General features: G+C 45.0%; 1 protein-coding gene across 5 annotated transcripts; it reads left to right on the top strand.

Annotated features, from left to right (window-relative positions):
- Positions 1 to 623: 623 nt before the first annotated feature.
- LOC122785382 (caskin-2-like) lies at positions 624 to 18,374 on the top strand. Of its 5 annotated transcripts, none has more exons than XM_044051133.1 (22): positions 624 to 958; positions 2,749 to 2,961; positions 6,764 to 6,815; positions 8,848 to 8,945; positions 9,031 to 9,176; positions 9,758 to 9,853; positions 10,568 to 10,698; positions 11,152 to 11,260; positions 11,352 to 11,460; positions 11,543 to 11,637; positions 11,753 to 11,870; positions 12,097 to 12,270; positions 13,777 to 13,851; positions 14,542 to 14,669; positions 14,791 to 14,836; positions 14,928 to 14,998; positions 15,128 to 15,238; positions 15,344 to 15,445; positions 15,517 to 15,655; positions 15,729 to 17,375; positions 17,526 to 17,862; positions 18,195 to 18,374. In XM_044051133.1, exons 2-22 carry the CDS (start codon positions 2,868 to 2,870, stop codon positions 18,292 to 18,294), a joined length of 3,978 nt encoding a protein of 1,325 aa, XP_043907068.1. In that variant the 5' UTR covers positions 624 to 958; positions 2,749 to 2,867; the 3' UTR covers positions 18,295 to 18,374. The 5 variants fall into 5 exon arrangements, with proteins under 5 accessions (XP_043907068.1, XP_043907069.1, XP_043907066.1 ...); XM_044051134.1 differs by having other exon boundaries at positions 17,523 to 17,862; positions 18,198 to 18,374; XM_044051131.1 differs by having other exon boundaries at positions 17,523 to 17,862.
- Positions 18,375 to 21,076: the final 2,702 nt, after the last annotated feature.

Below are 21,076 nucleotides of genomic sequence, written 5' to 3'. Positions count from 1 at the left end.
ACATTGTCTATATCACATCATCAAATCAAATGTAAAAAAAAATTATTAAACTGAGTCTTGATAAATGAGGTCTTTAAAAATCCCATAAAAAGGGGAGAGTGCAGGTTTAGTCAGAGTTGACTGCAGTGTGAGCGCCCCCTGCTGCTGAGACTTTGACTAAAGACTGGTCTAATAAAATCTCTCTCTAAATATTAAGCCACGTCTTTATCTCATTGTTACACAGAAGTTTGTAAACCACTCACTCTCCCACACCAAAGCCCACAGAGAAAACCAGTGATTTTAGCTGCGGGGACACTGGAGCTGCTGGTCCTCTGCTGCCTCGTGTGGTCACTTTGTGTCACTGAGGTCACACTGTTGGTGTGTGTGTGTGTGTGTGTGTGGTTTACAAACGTCTGTCTCACACTGAGATAAAGACGTGGATCAACCACTCTCTGTCTCTGGTGTGTTTCAGCAGCAGGGGGCGCCCTCGGCCCGGTGCTAACACTCCGTGGTCTCTGAGCTTTCACTTCAAACTTCGTCCACGGTTTTACGCAAAAGTCTTGAACAGAAGAAGAATAATACAAGTTTTAACTGTCCCGTGAAAGGCTTTTATTTTGAAAGTATCCACCGGATGTTTTGTGTTGCGTTCAGGGCACCTCGGCATTCTGGAGAATCCAGCGACATGAATGTGGCATTCACGGCGCGGAGAGAAATACAGGAGGAGTCAAAGGGGAAAAAAAGTGCTTAAGTCCGAAAAAATACTAATAAAGAAGTGCGTGTTCGCTCTGCGCCGGGAGGAATCTACGAGCTAACGCTTCCGGAAATAACGAAACCGTCCTCGAATACGAAAACATTCCAAGAAAGTGGATTTTCCTGGAATATCGACGCTGGGAATTCTCCGCCAGCTTCGGCACAAACTGCCACCGTGGTCCGTTAACGTCCAGCGGTTTGAAAGTTCCGGAAGAGACGACGAAGAAAAGTGAGTTTAAAACAAGTTAATTTTGTTCCACCTGTGATGTTTGCGTGATGTGAGGTGCGTTAACTGACCTCAGCTTAAAGGTCGTCTGCCCTGTGTTTACATGCCAGACTCCGGCCGCGAAAAATCACTTTCTTCCGTCGCTTGTTTCTAAATCAAGTTCCTCAACTAAAAAACCTACTTATTATTAGTGACGGGAAAAGATACGAAATGCGGCGGATTTTATTGACGTCATAAACATCGTGTAACGTGAGTGAAGTTGTGATTTAGACGTGGGGCACAGTGACCGCTAACCTGCGTGTAATTCAAGATATTTCCAGTGAGAAATCTTCCCTCGCGGTTCTTCCTTGTGTGCTATTTGTGTTTAATTTGAACCCGATCTTCAGAGACAGTGTCACTATCGCCGGATTATTTAAATTCACGTCTTTATCGTTTTGTTTAATGTTGTAAATCATCATGGAAATGTTAAATTGAACCTTTTTTAAATGGAGACTGGTTTCTCGAGACCTACACGTTATTTAAAACATTGTCTTAACGTTTGATGTGTGCTTTACACAATATTATTATTTCTTGTAATAAACGTTTATAGATAATGTAATGTCTATTTAATATCTGTATTTTGTTATTTATTTAATCTGCTTTATTTTCCTCCACAAACGGTATTAATCTCAGATAAAATATCAAGAAACAGAAAAAACACATCTGCTTGTTTATATTGGTTTGTATTGGTGTCATTTCCTAAAATGCCACATTGGTGGCACTCTATCCTCATAAATCCTCTCAGTACCAGAGTATTTTTCAAATCACACTTCATCATGCACCACTAACTTCACTCTGGAGTCATAAATGTCAAGAGATTCTTGTTTGTGAGCCATAAAAGGGTTTGTTCCTTTCCACTTGGCTGACTCTGCAGAGTCACGGCCTGATTTATGAGCTTTGTTCCTCTCGTCATGAATGCAGCGAGAATAAGGAAAGGCCTGAGGGAGGACGAAGACGAGGACGAGGATGGGGACGAAGACGAGGATGGGGATAGTGACAGGGACAGGGTTGGTGTGAGTGGGACTGACAGCAGTAACTGTGGCTGCTTATGTAACGTGACCAGGAAACACAGACAAAACCTGACATCGGCTTCAGAGAGGAGCGCAGCGACTCAGTATTAAAGAGACGTCTTTGAATTAAATGTCCATAAAATGAAGAAACGCGGATCCACAGATGGACAGGATCAAATAAAAGACGAGTTAGGAGGTCGCCACGCGTCGAGACATCGACTGATGTTTGTTTGTGGCCGATAAACGACGTATGACGCCGGTATCCTGTGTTTTCCCTGCATCTGATCAAATGAAATCGATGGTAATATTCTGGTCTGTGTTTGTGTTCACGACAACATCAAAACATTATTAATATTCACGTGAACTCTTTCTCCATAATTCTTTACAAAATGAATGGTCAACCATTATTTACAACACTTGGAACGTTTTCTACGTTCTGTCATTTTTCAGCTTCTTAAATGTGAATATTTTCTACTTTCTCCCACAAAAACATCACTGTTGATGATATTCATGATATAATGGTTTAGTTTATATATTAATTATTTATTTTAGATCATGTGAGAAACGTTATCATTCAATTTATTAAAGTAAAAGGAACTCTGTAGAAAAATATATCGCAGCAGCAGAAATCGGCTCTAAACTTGTAACCATAGCAACGTGCCCAGTTTTAAATTTGGGACAAGTGGGCGTGGCCAGATGAAAAGTATCACATTTGAATTATTATTGTTATTGTCATTTCCACAGTTGGTCTGTCCGTCCAAACGAGGAGGCAGGGACTCTCCGCGGAGGAAGGCCCGGCATCGGCATGGCGCTCTGAGGAGGAAGCGGGATTTGAATAAGTCCAGGTGGGAAGAAGGCGGAGCATGGGGAAGGAGCAGGAGCTGCTGCAGGCGGTGAAGAGCGGGGACCTGCTGTCCACACAGAAGCTGCTGTCCAGACTGAAGAGCAGCAGGAACAGTAAGTTCTACCACAGGTTCCACACTCACACACATACATGTCTCCGGTTCTCAGCAGCAGGGGGCGCTCACAGTGTAGGTCAGGACGTCCGTCACGTTTTCAGTCTCTTGTTCCTCTGCTGACAAACGGCGTCTGTCGGGAAATCCTCTTTAAAACTGGAACAAGTTCAGAGATTCATTCACACTCCAGAAACAGGTTTTCCACGCGGCCACGGTCGTAGACACTTCCACCCAGAACCCTCAGAACCTACAGAAACCTCAGAACCTACATAACCTACAGAACCCTCAGAACCCTCAGAACCCTCAGAACCCTCAGAATCCTCAGAATCCTCAGAATCTACAGAACGTACCACTGTACAGTGAGGAGGGTGCACTCTGCCTCAGTGTTTGTTGGTGTGTTAAAGGTTTCATTAGGACACTGGACAAACAGAACCCTGTGTGTGTGTGTGTGTGTGATGATGTCATCATGTTGGTATGTGGACCTCATGGAAATACCTTGGTCGTCGTCTCTGAGGCTGGAATTTGACTCCAGTGAAACAGAACCTGCTCAACGCTTTCCTGACGTTTTCCTCCCGACAACAAAGAAAGAAAGAAAGAAAGAGAGAAAGACAGACAGAGAGAGAGACAGACAGAGAGAGAGACAGTATCTCATTGATAACATAAAGAATATCAAATAAATTCACACTTTGAGTGTTTATATCAAAGTGTGAATTTCTTTGCTCCATAAACAGAGAAAATCAATTCAAAACATCATCATTACCATGTTTAACAAACGCTGATTTTAGTGAAGTTTGTAAACCACTCACACACACACACACACACACACACTCTCTCTCCCACACCAAACCTCATAGAGATTTTAACGTCACACACACACACACACACAGGAGTTGTTGATCCACTGCTGCCTCCATCACTAAGTTCAAATGTCTGATTTTGTAAAATTCGGCTTTTATAATATTTAATTTAGACTGAGCTCAGTGACACAAAGTGACCACACGAGGCAGCAGAGGACCAGCAGCTCCTGTGTCCCCTCTCTGAGGTTTGGTGTGGGAGAGTGAGCGGTTTACAGGCGTCTGTCTCACACTGAGATAAAGACGTGGTCATGTGACATGTGTGTTTCTGGTTCTCAGCAGCAGGGGGAGCTCACAGCGATGATGTGTCAGTACTTCATACAACCAAACCTTAAAAAAAAAACTGAATTATCCCTTTAAGTGAGGGGCGTGGTCTGGGTTGTTTTCCTGTTTCTGACTAAAAACAACAAACAGCTCCACACACATTGTTCTCGAGGATGTGAGCTCAGACCCACGCCCTCCGTCATGTGACCGGGTCATGTGACTGGCAGGAACACAGATAAGGTTCATGTCTGAGTCGACTCTCACACACATCTGAAGGAGACTTGAACAGGGGGCGGGTCCTGAGTGCTGCTTCCTCATTGGTCAGCGCCAAACAGTCCATACATGTCGAAACACATTCACCTTTCTCACACGTGAAAACAAGCAAACGCTAACAGTCTCTGCTGTTGCTGACTGGCACTACTGTTAGCATCACTGTTAGCTTCACTTTGTTCATGGTCGCTATCGTTAGCATCACTTTGGTCATGGTCGCTATCGTTAGCATCACTGTGATCATGGTCGCCACCGTTAGCATCACTTCGATCAAGGTTGCTACTTTTAGCATCACTTTGAAGAACACAGACTGACTGTGTGTCTGTCTGACTGACTGTGTGTGTGTCTGACTGACTGTGTGTGTGTCTGACTGACTGTGTGTGTCTGACTGACTGTGTGTCTGACTGACTGTGTGTGTCTGACTGACTGTGTGTCTGACTGACTGTGTGTGACTGACTGTGTGTGTGTGTCTGACTGACTGATCTGTGTCTGTCTGACTGACTGTGTGTGTGTCTGACTGACTCTGTGTGTGTCTGACTGACTGTGTGTGTCTGACTGACTGTGTGTCTGACTGACCTGTGTGTGGACTGTGTGTCTGACTGACTGTGTGTGTGTGTCTGACTGACTGTGTGTGTGTCTGACTGACTGTGTGTCTGACTGACTGTGTGTCTGACTGACTGTGTGTGTCTGACTGACTGTGTGTGTGTCTGACTGACTGTGTGTGTGTCTGATTGACTGACTGTGTGTGTGTCTGACTGTGTGTGTGTCTGACTGACTGTGTGTGTGTCTGACTGTGTGTGTGTCTGACTGACTGTGTGTGTGTCTGACTGACTGACTGACTGTGTGTGTCTGACTGACTGTGTGTGTCTGACTGTGTGTGTGTCTGACTGACTGTGTGTGTGTGTCTGACTGACTGTGTGTGTCTGACTGACTGTGTGTGTGTCTGACTGTGTGCTTGTGTGTCTTTCTGCACTTGTCAATATGACCAACAGAGGCCGACAGAGCTGCTTGTTCCATCTGTCGTTACAGCTCCGCCTACAGTGCTGGCATATGTACTACAGCGTTCTGTGTGGGCGTGGCCACAGTCACTGACAACACTAACATATTTAATTATTTTTTTTTACACAATGATCACATTGTAATGTTCCTGTCGTCTTCTCATGTGGACTCTTCTGGTCTCTTCTGATCCTCTCTGAACCAGATCCAGGTCCCTGTGTATATTTAGACACGGGGCACTCAGCTGTGTTTGGAGTGTGGTGCGTGCGAGCAGACTTGTAATCATAGTTTGGATTCTCGCAGCGGTCGGATAATTTTAGTCTGAAGATTTTTTGTGCGTGCGACAGATTTTTGAGACTCTGATCTGTCCCTGCATTCCTGTGGACAGCCGCCTGGCCCCGCCCCTCTCCTCCTGAACAAATGTGAGGATGAGGATGACCTTCACAGCACACTACAGCTGAGGAAGGAAGGAAACAAAGAAGGAAGAAAGGAAGGAAATGTTGGCTGGTCTCGGAAAGTGAAGTTTGTAAACCACTCACTCTCCCACACCAAGCCTCACACGAGCTGCTGGTCCTCTGCTGCCTCGTGTGGTCACTTTGTGTCACTGACAAAATCAGACATTTGAACTTAGTGATGGAGGCAGCAGCTGAGGGTGCGATGATGTTAAAATCACTGATTCTCTCTATGAGGTTTGGTGTGGGAGAGTGAGTGGTTTACAAACTCTGTCTCACAGGGACATAAACACTTAAATAGATAAACACTTAAATAGATAAACACTTAAATAGATAAACATTTAAATAGATAAACACTTAAGTAGATAAACATTTAAATAGATAAACACTTAAATAGATAAACACTTAAGTAGATAAACATTTAAATAGATAAACACTTAAATAGATAAACACTTAAATAGATAAACATTTAAATAGATAAACACTTAAGTAGATAAACGTTTAAATAGATAAACACTTAAATAGATAAACACTTAAATAGATAAACATTTAAATAGATAAACACTTAAATAGATAAACACTTAAATAGATAAACATTTAAATAGATAAACACTTAAATAGATAAACACTTAAATAGATAAACATTTAAATAGATAAACACTTAAGTAGATAAACGTTTAAATAGATAAACACTTAAATAGATAAACACTTAAATAGATAAACATTTAAATAGATAAACACTTAAATAGATAAACACTTAAATAGATAAACATTTAAATAGATAAACACTTAAATAGATAAACACAGAAAATCAGTTTTCAATGAGAGAAAAGACAAGTGATCGACGTGACAGACGGATGGCAGCGATCATGAGATGAACACATGTCCACATGTCCTCATGTCCTCATATCCTCATGTCCACATGTCCTCACGTCCACAGTTACCACTCTGTGTTTGTGTTTTTCAGAGTTGCTGGGCTCCACAAAGAAACTGAACATCAACTACCAGGACTCAGACGGGTGAGTGAGTGAGTGAATGAGTGAGTGAGTGAGTTGAAAATGACAGAAAGTAGAAAATATTCACATTCAAGAAGCTGAAAAATCAATATCACAAAGAAGTCACTGAAACGTATTTTCTGGACCAAACTAGAACTCGATTAATGGAGAAAATGATGACGCAGACGCTTCTTCATCACGCATGTGTGTGTGTGTGTGTGTGTGTGAGAGAGGCCCCTGCCTGTGTCCCCGTGAAACCCTGTGCTCACTGTTGGACTGCGTTTCCATGGCAATGGGAGCTGGAATGACTCGCCAGCATTTATGTTGCTGCTGGATTTAGAGATTTCAAACTTTTTAAACCAAGAACCAGTTCACTGAAACGTTAGAATACAGTGGTGTAAATATGAGTAACCATGGCGACAAAAATCAGAACAAGAATGACCCCATACACATGAATAGGAAACGCAGTTCACAACCCCGCCCAGTTCAGAGCGTCACAGTGTCGTCGTACTTTAACGTAGAGACGTGGTTGAAACTTTAAAAGGATCACAAGACTCGAGACTTTTCTCACCTGAGTCAAAGTTTTCATACATATTACACCGTTTAAACCATCACAGTTTTGTACTCTGTTTTGGACGTGTTCAGCTTTTATAATGAGTGTGTATTGACACATGAAAATAATGCCAACTCTTCTCCAGCTCACATTTTCAAACACACACAGACAGTTTCTACATGTCGTCTAACCCTGTGTGTTGCTTTCATTTTCCTCTCAAACCTCTCATTCACTCCCATGTTAAAGCATTAGATTTGTGCAGATTTGTGAGTTCAGATGGAGTTAATGTCAGTGTGTGTGTGTGTGTGTGTGTGTGTCTGCGGCCTCAGCTGTGAGCATGAATCACAGCGCTCACGTTACGCAACTGCAAGAGAAAGGAAGAAGGAGCAGAGGAGAAAACAGCCTGTGGCTCCACTTCCTCTGTGCAGCTCCACCACGCTTTCATCTCAACTTCACTGATATGAAGCAGCACAAAAGTCCATTAAAGAGCTTTTTTTTTTTTTTGTAAAGGGTTCAGAGGAATTGTTTTCACTTTTCCAACGACCTATTTAAAGGGACAGTTCAAGCTTTTTTGAAGGCGTGGTTTTATGAAGCACCAACACAGTCAGAGCTGACTGTGCTGTCAGCGCCCCCTGCTGGTCAGTGAAAACAAAAAACTATCAAAATCTATGTGACTTTAAGTCTCCTGTGTCTACGTCACATGATCACGTCTCTATCTCACTGTGACGTCTGTAAACCACTCACTCTCCCACACCAAAGCCTGTGTGTGTGTGTGTGTGTGTGTGCGTGTGCATGCATGCGTGCGTGCGCGCGTACGTGTGTGTGTGTTTAAGTGTCACCTGATGAACGTTTTACTTGGTCAAACAAAACAAAACTGGCAATTTATGTTTCGAGGAGTGGAAAACTCTCTCGATGTTGATTCTCAGTGAATTTATGTTTTTAAAAATATGGGAGTGAACGATGTGTCGTGTTCTGTGAGTGATGGAAAATTTTTGAGTTTGAGTGCAGAACACAAATGATTTTGTTATTGTTTACGTTTTTGAGCAAATGAAGGCGATTAAAAATCAAATCTCTCTCTATTTGTCTCTCTCTCTGTCTCTGTCTGTCTGTATCTATCTGTCTGTCTCTGTCTCTCTGTCCCTCTCTCTGTCTGTCTGTCTCTGTCTCTCTGTCCCTCTCTCTGTCTGTCTCTGTCCCTCTCTCTGTCTCTGTCTGTCTGTCTCTGTCTCTCTGTCCCTCTGTCTGTCTCTGTCTCTCTGTATCTATCTGTCTGTCTGTCTCTGTCTGTCTGTCTCTGTCTCTATGTATCTATCTGTCTGTCTGTCTCTGTCCCTCTCTCTGTCTCTGTCTGTCTCTGTCTCTCTGTATCTATCTGTCTGTCTGTCTCTGTCCCTCTCTCTGTCTGTCTCTCTGTATCTATCTGTCTCTGTCCCTCTGTCTGTCTCTGTCACTCTGTATCTATCTGTCTCTGTCTCTGTCCCTCTCTCTGTCTCTGTCCCTCAGGTTCTCAGCTCTCCATCATGCTGCTCTCACAGGAACCACAGAGCTGTTGTCTTCTCTGCTGGAGGCTCAGGCCTCAGTGGACATCAAGGACAGCAATGGTTAGTCACTCACACACACACACGCACACACAGTGACCTGACGTTGATGTGACCTGTCATGTGACCTGTCATGTGACCGGTGCAGGCATGCGTCCGCTGCATTACGCAGCCTGGCAGGGAAAAGCTCAGTCTGTGCTGATGCTGCTCCGCTGCGGTGCGGCCGTCAACGGCGTCTCCATGGACGGACACATCCCGCTGCACCTGGCTGCTCAGTATGGACACTATGAAGTGGTGAGTTCATTCAGTCACTCAGTCATTCAGTCACTTTAGCTCACTGCTGCTCCTCTGCTGCCTTGTGTGGTCACTTTGTGTCACTGAGCTCAATCTGAACGTTGGATTTCAAACACTGAAGTGACAAAATAAGACTATTGATGGAGGCAGCAGTGTGTGTGTGTGTGTGTGTTGTTAAATTCACTGATTTGACATGAATATGTGACGCAGATGTCGTGGATGTTGTAGAATTCGTAGATGTTGTAGAAGTCGCAGATGTTGTAGAAGTCGCAGATGTCGTAGATGTTGTAGAAGTTACAGATGTCGTAGATATCCTTGATGTTGTAGATATCGTAGATGTTGTAGAAGTCGCAGATGTTACAGATGTCGTAGATGTTGTAGAAGTCGCAGATGTTACAGATGTCGTAGATGTTGTAGAAGTCACAGATGTCGTAGATGTCGTAGATGTTGTAGAAGTCACAGATGTCGTAGATGTCGTAGAAGTGTCATAGATGTCGCAGACGTCACAGATGTCATAGATGTCGCAGATGTTGTACGTGTCATGGTTATTGCAGACCTAAAGCTTGCTGTGTTGTCTTCAGTCAGAGATGTTGCTGCAGCATCAGTCTAATCCTTGTCTGGTCAACAAAGCTAAGAAGACTCCTCTGGACCTGGCCTGTGAGTTTGGACGCGTCAAGGTGAGCGTCCCTGTGTTCAGTCTCCGCCCACGCTGATACATTTTATTTTTAAACTGTGTGTTAAACAAACTAAAAAGTTTGTTTTTGCCTCTGATTGTTTTTGTCAGGTAGCTGTTAGCTTGTAGCTGTAAGCTGTCTGTTTTGTAGCAGTTGGCAATACGCTTGTAACAGTTAGCTGTTAGCAATATAGCATAGCAGTTAGCAATACACTTGTAACAGTTAGCTGTTAGCAATATGCGTTTATCAGTAAGCTGTTAGCTAGTAGCAGTTAGCTGTCTGTTTTTGTAGCAGTTAGTTATAAGTTTGTTGAAGTTAGCAATTAGCTTGTAGCAATTAGCAATATGCTCATAACAGTTAGCTCAAAGCAATTAGCAATACGCTTGTAGCAATTAGCAATATGCTCATAACAGTTAGCTCAAAGCAATTAGCAATACGCTTGTAGCAGTTGGTAATAAGCTTTTAGCAGTAAGCAATTAGCCCGTGGCTGTCTGTTTTTGTAGCAGTTAGTAATACGCTTGTAGCAGTTAGCAAGAAGCTTGTAGCAGTTAGCAATAGGTTAATAGCAGTTAGAAATACAATTGTAGCAGTTAGCTCTTAGCAATTAGCAATAAGCTTGAAGTAGAACGCTGTTAGCTTGTAGCAGTTACCTAACAACTAACACTGGTCAATAATCAACTGATGACTTTTTTCTCTTGCTCCTCCTCTTCCTGTCAGGTGACCCAGCTGTTGCTGAGCAGTAACATGGTGGTGGCGCTGTTAGAGGGAGAGAGGAAGGAGCCCACAGACTCTGCCTTCACCACGCCGCTGCATCTCGCCGCCCGCAATGGACATAAAGACATCATACGGTGAGACATGAAGACCTCAGTAAGACATGAAGACATCATACGGTGAGACAAAAAAGACATCATACGGTGAGACATAGATATCAGTGAGACAAAAAGACATCATACGGTGAGAGTGAGACATAAAGACATCATCTGTGAGACATAGATATCAGTGAGACAAAAAGCCATCACGGTGAGACATAAAGTCCTCAGTGAGACATAAAAGACATCATAGGTGAGACATAGATATCAGTGAGACAAAAAGCCATCATACGGTGAGACATAAAGTCCTCAGTGAGACATAAAGACATCATACGGTCAGACATAAAGACATCAGTGAGACATAAAGACATCATACGGTGAGACACGGACAATTAACCATATCATTGCTCATAGCGATGATCGTTAACAGGACATTAACAGTTGTGTGTCATGTGACTGTGTGTCACTTGACCGTGTGTCATGTGACCGCAGGCTGCTGCTGAAGGCCGGCATTGACATCAACAGAACCACAAAGTCCGGCACAGCTCTGCACGAAGCGGCTCTGTACGGAAAAACAGAAGTGGTGCGACTGCTGCTGGACGTGAGTGAACAACACGACACTCAGCGCACACATGTGATTTTATTAAGACAGAAAATGACAGAAAGTAGAACACATGTAACGTGTGTTGCAGGCCGGCGTGGACGTCAACATACGAAACACCTACAACCAGACGGCGCTGGACATCGTCAACCAGTTCACCACGTCACACGCTAGCAAGGACATCAAGCAGCTTCTCCGAGGTCCAGTCTGTGTGCGTGTGCGTGTGCGTGTGCGTGATCTTTGTGTGTCTGAATCTCAGTCCTCATGTCTCCTGGTCCACAGATGCGACAGGGGTCCTGCAGGTCCGGGCTCTGAAGGATTACTGGAACCTTCACGATCCCACTGCGCTCAACATCCGGGCTGGTGACATCATCACGGTGAGACCGCCCTCACTGCTGCACACTCCCTGGTTCTGATTCTGTCCTTTGCCCTCGTTTGTCCTCGTCCGTCTTCCTTCGTCCACCCCCCGCTGACCCGTGTCTCCGTCTGCAGGTGTTGGAGCAGCATGTGGACGGACGTTGGAAAGGCCACATCCACGACAACCCGAGGGGAACGGACCGCGTGGGCTTCTTCCCTCCGTCCATCGTGGAGGTCATCAGCAGAAGAAATGGTGAGTCACATGGAGCCAGAATCTGACGTCGTCACACAGGAAGTGATGTAACAGTTCTGACAAAACTAACTCCACCTGCTTCAGGACCATCCCATGCTGACTCCTCCCCCTCAAGTTCTTGCTCCGTCTCTCCATCCAATCCACATAATGACTGACCTTCACCTCTAACCTTCAGCTTGATAACCACACCCCCTCCCACCCCCACCCCTCCCATCTCACCCTGTAGGGGGCACTCTCTCCCGGCACGCCTCTCTGCCCGCCCAGCGCCAGCAGCTGCTGTCCAGAGCCCCCCTCTCCTCCAGCCTCAGCTCCTCCCCACAGACCGACGACTCCTACACTCTGTATGCTCCGCCCACACATGCGGTTTTGCCGCTAACCAATGGCCTCTTTACCTGCACAGGTATACACACACACACACACACACACGGAGCGGACGTCGCACAAACTCACAATGTGTCAAACGTCATCGCTTCTGAATGTTGTCTTCATTAACACTCAGTTCCACAGTTTTCAGTCTTCCTGAGTTAGTGTGGGACTGAGCAGCAGGGGGCGCTCACAGTGCAGTCAACACAGACTAACTGAAATATCCCTTTAAAAACCTTGTGTATTGTTTATGGAGATAAATAAACACATGACAGGAAGAGAAGCTCACTGGCTCTGCAGCGCGAGAGAGCAAGTGGACGCGTCACTGCGCCTTTAATGGTAGAACTGCGCCTCCCAGTGGCACTGTTCAGAAGTGCAGCTGTCACACACCACGTAACATTCATCAGTGGTAACCTGAGTTAACCAGAGAGTGTTAACCAGAATGATGTTGGTGTCACTGTCTTCTCTAGGGATGTCCCGACACAACTTTTTCACTTCCGATACGATACCGATATTGCAGCCTTGAATATTGGCCGATATCGATCCGATACGATATCAGCACGAGTAGTGTGGAATGTTAGAATAGGCTTGATCAAGTGATATTACTCAAACAGAGAGCAATAGTCAGCAACAGTAAGTATGAGACAAACTGACCCATTTATTATTATTAACCAGTGGTTACATACGTTTTAAGCTTCAACATAAGAATATTGGATTTTTTGCCACAGAGTCCAAGACATAAGCGATCTAAGCAGCTGCTTAGGGCCCCTTGACCACTAGGGGGTATAAAATAAATCATTATTATCAATGTTTCTTTTGCGTGGGAGTGATGACACATATCCTGTCATGCTGTACAACTGCTGTTTTATTTGGTTGCGTTCGTGTGTGTGTGTTTGTGTGTGTTACTACAGTGAGAATGCTGATATCGCTCTGCTTACTCTCATGAAGAGAAAAAAGTTTTACTTTTATGTTGCGTGTGTGATGCCGTGGAAGTGTTTGTGGAAGTGAGGATGGGAGGACGGGAGGACACGGCAGGCTGCGGGGAAACATGTTCGCTACAAAGTAAATCCACCCTCTTCTTCTTCTTCTTCTTCTTCTACCTCTTTTCCGTCACCTATGGTAAAAAAAATATCGCTCTTTCATTGTCGCTGTTACCGCATAAGTTTCCCTTTTAAATTCGCACCATGCCCCGCCCCTTCTCTGGGTGTGATATCACTCTAACAACTGTACCAGTTATTATTATAAAATAAAAAGCATGTTTTTCTGGGCCAGGTCACTCTTGAAAAAGAGGTTTTAAATCTCAATGAGTTTTTTACCTGGTTAAGTAAAGAAAAATTATAATAATATTTAAAGTTTTCCTAACAGGAAGTAGTTACCCTTTGCACATGTACAGAACAAAAAATGGCAGGAAATGAATTGAGGTTTTATTAAACCTGAACCATGGTGAAATGTCAATAATCATGGAGAAGATAACACTCATAAAGCCCCGCCCCCTGTCAGTCAGCCCCGCCCCCTGACAGAACTCAGTGTTTGTGTCTGATAGGTTTGTCTCCGAGCCACCCGTCTGCGTCCGCGTGTCCCTTCCAGGACATCTGGGTCCTCAGGGACTTGTGTCATGGTAAGAGTCCTCAGACCGACCACAGCTTGTTCTGCCTCGCTCAGCGCTCTGCATCAGGGCCAACACGCCACCAACATGCCGCCAACACAGTGTCAACACACCACCAACTAGCGACCAACACACTTTAAACACGCCACCAACAGGCCACCAACACTCTGTCAACTAGCCACCAACACACTGCCAACACACAACACTGTCAAGCCAACACACCACCAACACGCGGCCAACACACTGTCAACACGCCACCAACACACTGTCAATGCGCCACCAACACGCCACCAACATGCCACAAACATGCCAGCAACACGCCACCAACATGGTGCCAACTTCTGTCTCCCTAGTGGCAGGTGTCAGGTCCAGATGCCTCTTCATGGTCTGCTTCAGGCTCACGTGCTCAGCGCTGCCACAGCAAAGCTCTGCGTTAAATCACCTGCAACTCATTCCCGGTCACAAACACTCAACGCTCCGCCCCCCTGAGTGTGATTAAACCTCTGCCTGCAGTCGCGCTCCTGCAGCTCCTGCAGCTCCTGCAGCTCCTGCAGCTCCTGCAGCTCCTGCAGCTCCTGTAGCCCCTGCAGCTCCTGCAGCTCCTGTAGCCCCTGCAGCTCCTGCAGCTCCTGTAGCCCCTGCAGCTCCTGCAGCCCCTACAGCTGCGTCCATCACTCACTGTGTTTGCTGTCATGTCTGCAGCAGGTGACAGGAACAGCGTGGGCAGCGTGGGCAGCACTCGTAGCGCCGGGAGTGGACAGAGCACCGAGAGCAACATCATGGCCAACGGTGTCCAGCAACACCCCGGTCACCATGACAACACCAGCAGGGTAAACAAACCCAGCAGGTTACATTAACACTCAAAATCTTTGTAAATATGTGTGTGTGTGGTAATGTGTGTCATCATCAGTGATGTCACAGTGTTGATTGTTGTGTGTTGTTGTGCTGCAGACGGCGCCCCCTGCTGCTGATTGTGGACAGCCTGATCCTCCTGCAGGTTCTTTCTTTTTAATAAACATGAAATTAACCCACAAAAAAAAAAACAATAATAAAGAACGTGAATGTGACCTCCTGTGATGTCACTGTAGGCGGGACTCCACGGAAACAGCTGCAGAATCCTGCGGAGTTTGTCCGACCTCAGCAGCTGCTGGACGGAAAGGTAAGTGTACCCACAACGTCCAATCACTGTGTCTCACTGTCTGACTGTGTCTCATTGTGTCTCACTGTCTCTCACTCTATCTCACTGTCTCTCATTGTCTCTCACTGTGTCTAATTGTGTCTTCTTCAGGACGCAGACGCCATCTTTCAGTGGCTGAGTGACTTCCAGTTGGATCAGTACACGGGAAACTTCGTCAGCGCCGGGTACGACGTCCCGACCATCAGCAGGATGACGCCTGAGGTAAAACACAGCATTCATCACAGGGCTAATTCTTCTTCTTATTATTATTCTTATTATTATTATTCTTACACACGGCAGCCTCATGTGATGTGCTTTGTTTCTCAGGACCTGACAGCCATCGGAGTGACTAAACCAGGACACCGCAAGAAAATATCCATGGAGATCAACAACCTGAACATCCCAGAGTGGCTGCCTGAATACATCCCAGTAAGACAGCAGAACACACAGCTGCCAAAGCTGTGACAGCAGCCGAGGTAACGCTGTCTTCTCTCTCACAGTCGGACCTGGGCGAGTGGCTCAGTGCCATCGGACTCCTCCAGTATCACAAGAAACTCTCTGAGAACGGCTACGACTCCATCAGCATCGTCAAAGACCTGACGTGGGAGGACCTGCAGGAGATCGGCATCATGAAGCTGGGTGAGGAGGACACCTCAGGTTCTAGTGTGTGTGTGGTTTCACTGTGGTCTGACTGGTTGGGTTTTCTGTGCAGGTCATCAGAAGAAGCTGATGCTGGCAGTGAGGAAGCTGTGTGACATCCAGAGGTCGATCCTCCAGGCAGAGTCAGGCCAAGACACGCTGCGACGCAAAGGCCCCAGAGGCCCCAGAGGCCTCAACTTGGTCACCATTGAGCCCGCAGACCCTGCAGGTGAATGCTCCTCCCTTCACACCCCAAGGATGTTGACCTTCCAGGACAGCGAACTGAGCATCGAGCTACAGGCGGCCATGTCCAGCCACTATGGAGGCTGTGAGGAGGGTTTGGCCATCAAGAACGCAGTGGGAATGTCCCAGAGCCAGGAGAGCATTGACACTCGCTCTAGAGGCTCTGGCCGCTCCCAAGACCCTCCGACAGCCTCCGTCACCCCCCACAGCTGGTCCCAGGAGAACCTGCACCACAGCCCTGTCAGAGAGAGGAACCTTCCTGAGGGCTGGGACCAGAGGCCGCTGCCCAAGCAGGTGCCGCTGGGCACAGCCACTGTGTTCAAGTACCCGGCTGTACCGGCTAAGGCCAAACTGTCTGGATCTTGTGGCCCCTCCCCTCATGGCTCCCCAGCACTGAAGGGTTTCTCCTACCTTCATTCTCACTGCGGCTCCACCGAGCTCCGCTCATCCCACACCAAGTCCTTGACGCCGCCGAAGAAGCGCACCCAGAGCATGACCCGCTACGCTCTGTCGGACGGTGAGCCCGATGATGATGACGAAGATTGTGCCGTTCCGTCAGGAACTCTGCCGTCCTACGCAACCTTGACCCGCAAGCCAGGTCGCAGCTACCTGGCTCGATTGCAGTCAAGTCCTGAAAAGAGTGGCAGTGTGGGACGCAGTCAGTCCTTTGCCGTGCGTGCCAGGAAGAAAGGTCCCCCTCCCCCCCCGCCAAAGAGACTGAGTTCAGTAAGCGGCAGCACCAGTGTGGAGCTGAGCAACAGCAGCATGACGCTGGTGACCGACAGTCCAGGGAGTGTTAGAAGCATTGCTGCTTCTCTGGAGGGAAGCCTGGAAGAGATCAACCAAACACCAGGACTTGATCCAGACCAGGAGCTGCCTTCGCCCTCCCTGACCTCTGCAGGGCAGGAACCTGGAGTGTGTGCAGGTCTGAGGAGGAGGGTGCAGAGTGAATGCATTCACACACACACCAGCACTGAGCTGGACCGAGGGGTGAAGTCTGACACAGAGGAGGAAGGGAACCGACTAGAGGGCTCCTCGTCCCCTCAGAACAGCTCCAGCGAGTGCATTCCTTTTGCAGAGGAGGGAAACCTGACCATCAAACAGAGGCCCAAAGCTCCGGGGCCGCCCAGGGCTGAGGCTGTCCTGGAACCTCCAGACAACACAGCATCCAAGACCCCCCAAGACGTACCCGAGTTTAACCTGAAGGAGTCTGACACGGTGAAGCGTCGACACAAACCTAAAGACAAGGAGCAGGAAGGAGGATCCCCCACCCGAGAAGATCCAGGGGCTTCCAGGTGTCAGTCTGATAGTAACCAGCCTCTGTCCTTGAGTCAGGAAGAGGTCAGTCTGAGGATCAGTGAAGCTGGTCAAGAGAGGTCTGCCAGTCCAGCCACAGGGTCCCCCATCAAACCTCCACTCTCCCCGAAACCTCCTGCCATTGCCCCAAAACCTGTGCGTCAGAGTCTTCTGGCTCAAGGTAAGAAAAACCCACCTGAGAAACAGGACAGAAACAGATGATGATGAAAACAGATCAAAGTTCCTGTTCAAAATATGGTCTCTTGGTGATGAGCCTGGAACCTGATGATTAAATGTGTTTTACCTGTGTTCTTGTCCATTTCCTCAGCAGCTGGATTGTCCTCTTCAACTGTGACCGTCAGTGTAGTTCAAAGTGTAGCCTTTGCTTCTCAGTCTTCTCTGGTACATGGACGTCCAGCTCCAGGTCCGACTCCGGCTCCAGGTCCAGGTCCAGATCCAGGTGTGACTCCAGTTCCATATGCGTCCCCTCAGAGTCCGTCCCTGACAGCAGAGAGGACTGAGATGTGTGTGGCTGGTCCAGGTCTTGTCCCAGAGTTGTCCTTTGGAACTGAGGTGGTTCAGCAGAGACTGGATCAGACCAGCACGTATCTGGAAGCCGCATTGAAGGCTGTTGAACGTGAACTGACCCTTGAGGACCGTGAAGACAGGTGAGACTAGTTTAGTTCATGAGAACCGGTCCTTGTTCTGATCAGATCACTACATGTTCATTTGCTTATTCCTGGTATTAGCGCAGTTTTGCCACAGGGTGTCACTGCAGAGCCTAGAATACTGGGATTAACCAGCTGTAGTTTGTTCTGTTTGATCGTGTGTAATATGAGATTATAACATACTTATGATTTGATTACATGTGACAATCACAGATCACAGATCGCAGATCATAGGTCATAGATCACAGATCGCAGGTCATAGATCACAGATCATAGGTCATAGGTCATAGATCACAGATAGATTTATTTTGTGTTTTTGTGTCTTTTCACAGCAGCAGAACAAACCCAGTGAAATCAGCAGGAACAATCCTGGACGACATCGGCAACATGTTTGACGACTTGGCCGATCAGCTGGACGCCATGTTGGACTGAAAAAATGTCTCCTGCACCCGCTGTCCTCCATGTATTATGCAGTATACATATTTATACTCTATATATATATGTATATATATACATACTGTATTATGCAGTATATATATATACTCTATATATGTACATATATACATACTGTATTATGCAGTATATATATACTCTATATATATACTGTATATATATATTGTATTATGCAGTATATATACTGTATATATATATATGTGTATATATATATACATATATATACTGTATATATATATATATATATCGTCGTCACAGTGTGAGGACGATCGCGTTAAACACTGGAACGAGAAAATCCGCTCAGATTTAATCCACAGCGGTGAATTTCTGTTATCGAACAGCGAACAGAGAAAATGTCGTCCATCTCGCCAGTATACAGTCCTGTCCATTTATGTCAAAGTGCCACAAGGGGGAGCCGTTTGGTTCCAGTCATTCCAGGACTCCGTGGTTTCTAATGATCTGTTTTAAGATTCTTGTTTTTCACTGAAAATCTATGATCTGCAAGTTTAAAGTTGATTTCTACAAATACCGCTAGAATATTGTGACAAATACACCCCGCCCCCTCCTGTCAGTTGTTTGGTCAAACACCGGAATCCATGTTTTCTCCTTCTTCATTTATGACATTAAAAACTCTATTTTATATATCACCGGCGTTTTCTACAGACCATTCATAAACAAAGGGAAGAGAAATCAGTGATTTACATAAATCTGTTTTTATATATTCCTTTTAGAAGAAGAATAAAGTATTTATATGTATCTAAATGTGTATATTGTATGTGAGAGGTCTCTGTACAGATATTTTCACATCATTTAGAAAACATGAACAAAGCTCCTGTGATCATGTGACCTCTGCTCCGCACCCTTTCACCTCTGAGTCTCAGGAAAACCCCACTGCACCTGAACGCATCACCAAAAGCTGCTTTGAAAAAAACCCCAAAGTGAGATCCTTTTTTTATTCCACGTCAAATAATAAAATCTGATGAAAATCTGCATGTTTTCACTGCTAGACAGCAAGGGGCGTTGAAGGAGAATAATCAGTGTGTTAAAGGGCCAGTTCAGTGTTTTCTGAAGTGTATGATGTACAGACACATTTTCCACTAAACTGTTTTAACTCCACTCTACTCGTGTTTCTTTCTCCTCCATCAGAACCGAAACGAACATGTGACGTCATCAGACTGAAGGTCTCTGATTGGTCAGAGAGTGTCGACACTGAAGAGTCATGAGCATGATGTCAAATCAACAATGTCCAACGGTAGATCAAAGTTAAAAAGACTTAGAAATCTACTTACAGTTCCAAAATCTACTTACAGTTCCAAAATCTACTCAAAGTTCCAAAATCTACTTAGTTCCTAAGTTCCAAAATCTACTACAGTTCCAAAATCTAGTTCAAAATCTACTTACAGTTTCCAAATACTAAAATTCCAAAATCTGCTCAAAGTTCCAAAATCCAAAATCTACTTACAGTTCCAAAATCTACTTAAAATTCCAAAATCTACTAAAGTTCCAAAATACTTACAGTTCCAAATCTACTTACAGTTCCAAAATCTACTTAAAGTTCCAAAATCTACGTACAGTTCCAAAATCTACTTAAAGTTCTAAAATCTACTTACAGTTCCAAAATCTACTTACAGTTCCAAAATCTACTTAAAATTCCAAAATCTACTCAAAGTTCCAAAATCTACTTACAGTTCCAAAATCTACTTAAAGTTCCAAAGTCAGAAGAATCAGAATCAGAATCAGAAGAGCTTTATTGCCAAGTACGATTTGCACATACAAGGAATTTGTTCTGGTGTCATTGGCGCATAACAAGCATACAAAATTTTCTAAAGTGAACAGTAAACGTATATATACACAGTATATAAATGTTTTTAAAGATGAAAAAGAGCACTACAGAAAGAGCAGTAAAGAGCAGTATGACTGGGCAGAAGTGAGTAACAGGTCTAACAGGAGTAACAGTAAAAGTCTACTTAAAGTTCCAAAATCTACGTCAGTTTAAGTCTGTGATCTCTATCTCACTGTTACACAGAAGTTTGTAAACCACTCACTCTCCCACACCAAACCTCATAGAGAAAATCAGTGATTTAAGCTCACAGGGACACAGGAGCTGCTGGTCCTCTGCTGCCTCGTGTGGTCACTTAATGTCACTGAGTTAAGTCTAAATAAAATATTTTAAAAGCTGAAGTTACAAAATAAGACATTTGAAAATAGTGATGGAGGCAGCAGTGGATCAACAACTCCTGTGTGTGTGATGTTAAAATCACTGATTTTCTCTATGAGGTTTGGTGTGGGAGTAAACACTACAATCACTACATGTCTGTGTCTGATCTGTGATCACATCATTGATCCTCACTGATCAATAATCTTCTTTACTTACACAGTTCACTGAGTGACTCAGGGAAAACGACATGTAAGTTTTTGTGTGTCTTTTTTAAAAGTGTGTTCTTTTCAGAACGTCAAATGTTGTCAGGTGTGTCTGTGTAGACACAGTTCACTCTTTTGTATTTTAGTCATGTTTGTTCAGTGACCATCAATCACACACACGCACAGACTCACACACACACAGTCATTCGAGCCACAACGTTTTTATGTCACTTTTTTAAAAATGTGTTCTTTTTCAGAACTTTTCATGAAAATAAAATAATAAATGGAAAATAAAAAAGTGATATTTCACATTAATATATGTTTATGGGTTATTAAATGTCACGTTAAATTCTGTTGAAACACTTGTTTATGTTTTTAATATAATGTATTTCATTGTGTC

Source organism: Solea senegalensis, linkage group LG19 (genome assembly GCF_019176455.1).
Source record: "Solea senegalensis isolate Sse05_10M linkage group LG19, IFAPA_SoseM_1, whole genome shotgun sequence".
Taxonomy (NCBI): Eukaryota; Metazoa; Chordata; class Actinopteri; order Pleuronectiformes; family Soleidae; genus Solea; species Solea senegalensis.
This window is presented reverse-complemented; position numbering and strand designations above follow the sequence as displayed.

Excerpts from the sequence above, each read along its gene's own strand:
- LOC122785382 (XM_044051131.1), top strand. The coding sequence starts at position 2,868 with ATGGGGAAGGAGCAGGAGCTGCTGCAGGCGGTGAAGAGCGGGGACCTG. Across the intron at positions 13,852-14,541 it reads CCTCAGGGACTTGTGTCATG|CAGGTGACAGGAACAGCGTG; the intron begins GTAAGAGTCCTC and ends TCATGTCTGCAG. Across the intron at positions 17,376-17,522 it reads TCAGAGTCTTCTGGCTCAAG|CAGCTGGATTGTCCTCTTCA; the intron begins GTAAGAAAAACC and ends CCATTTCCTCAG.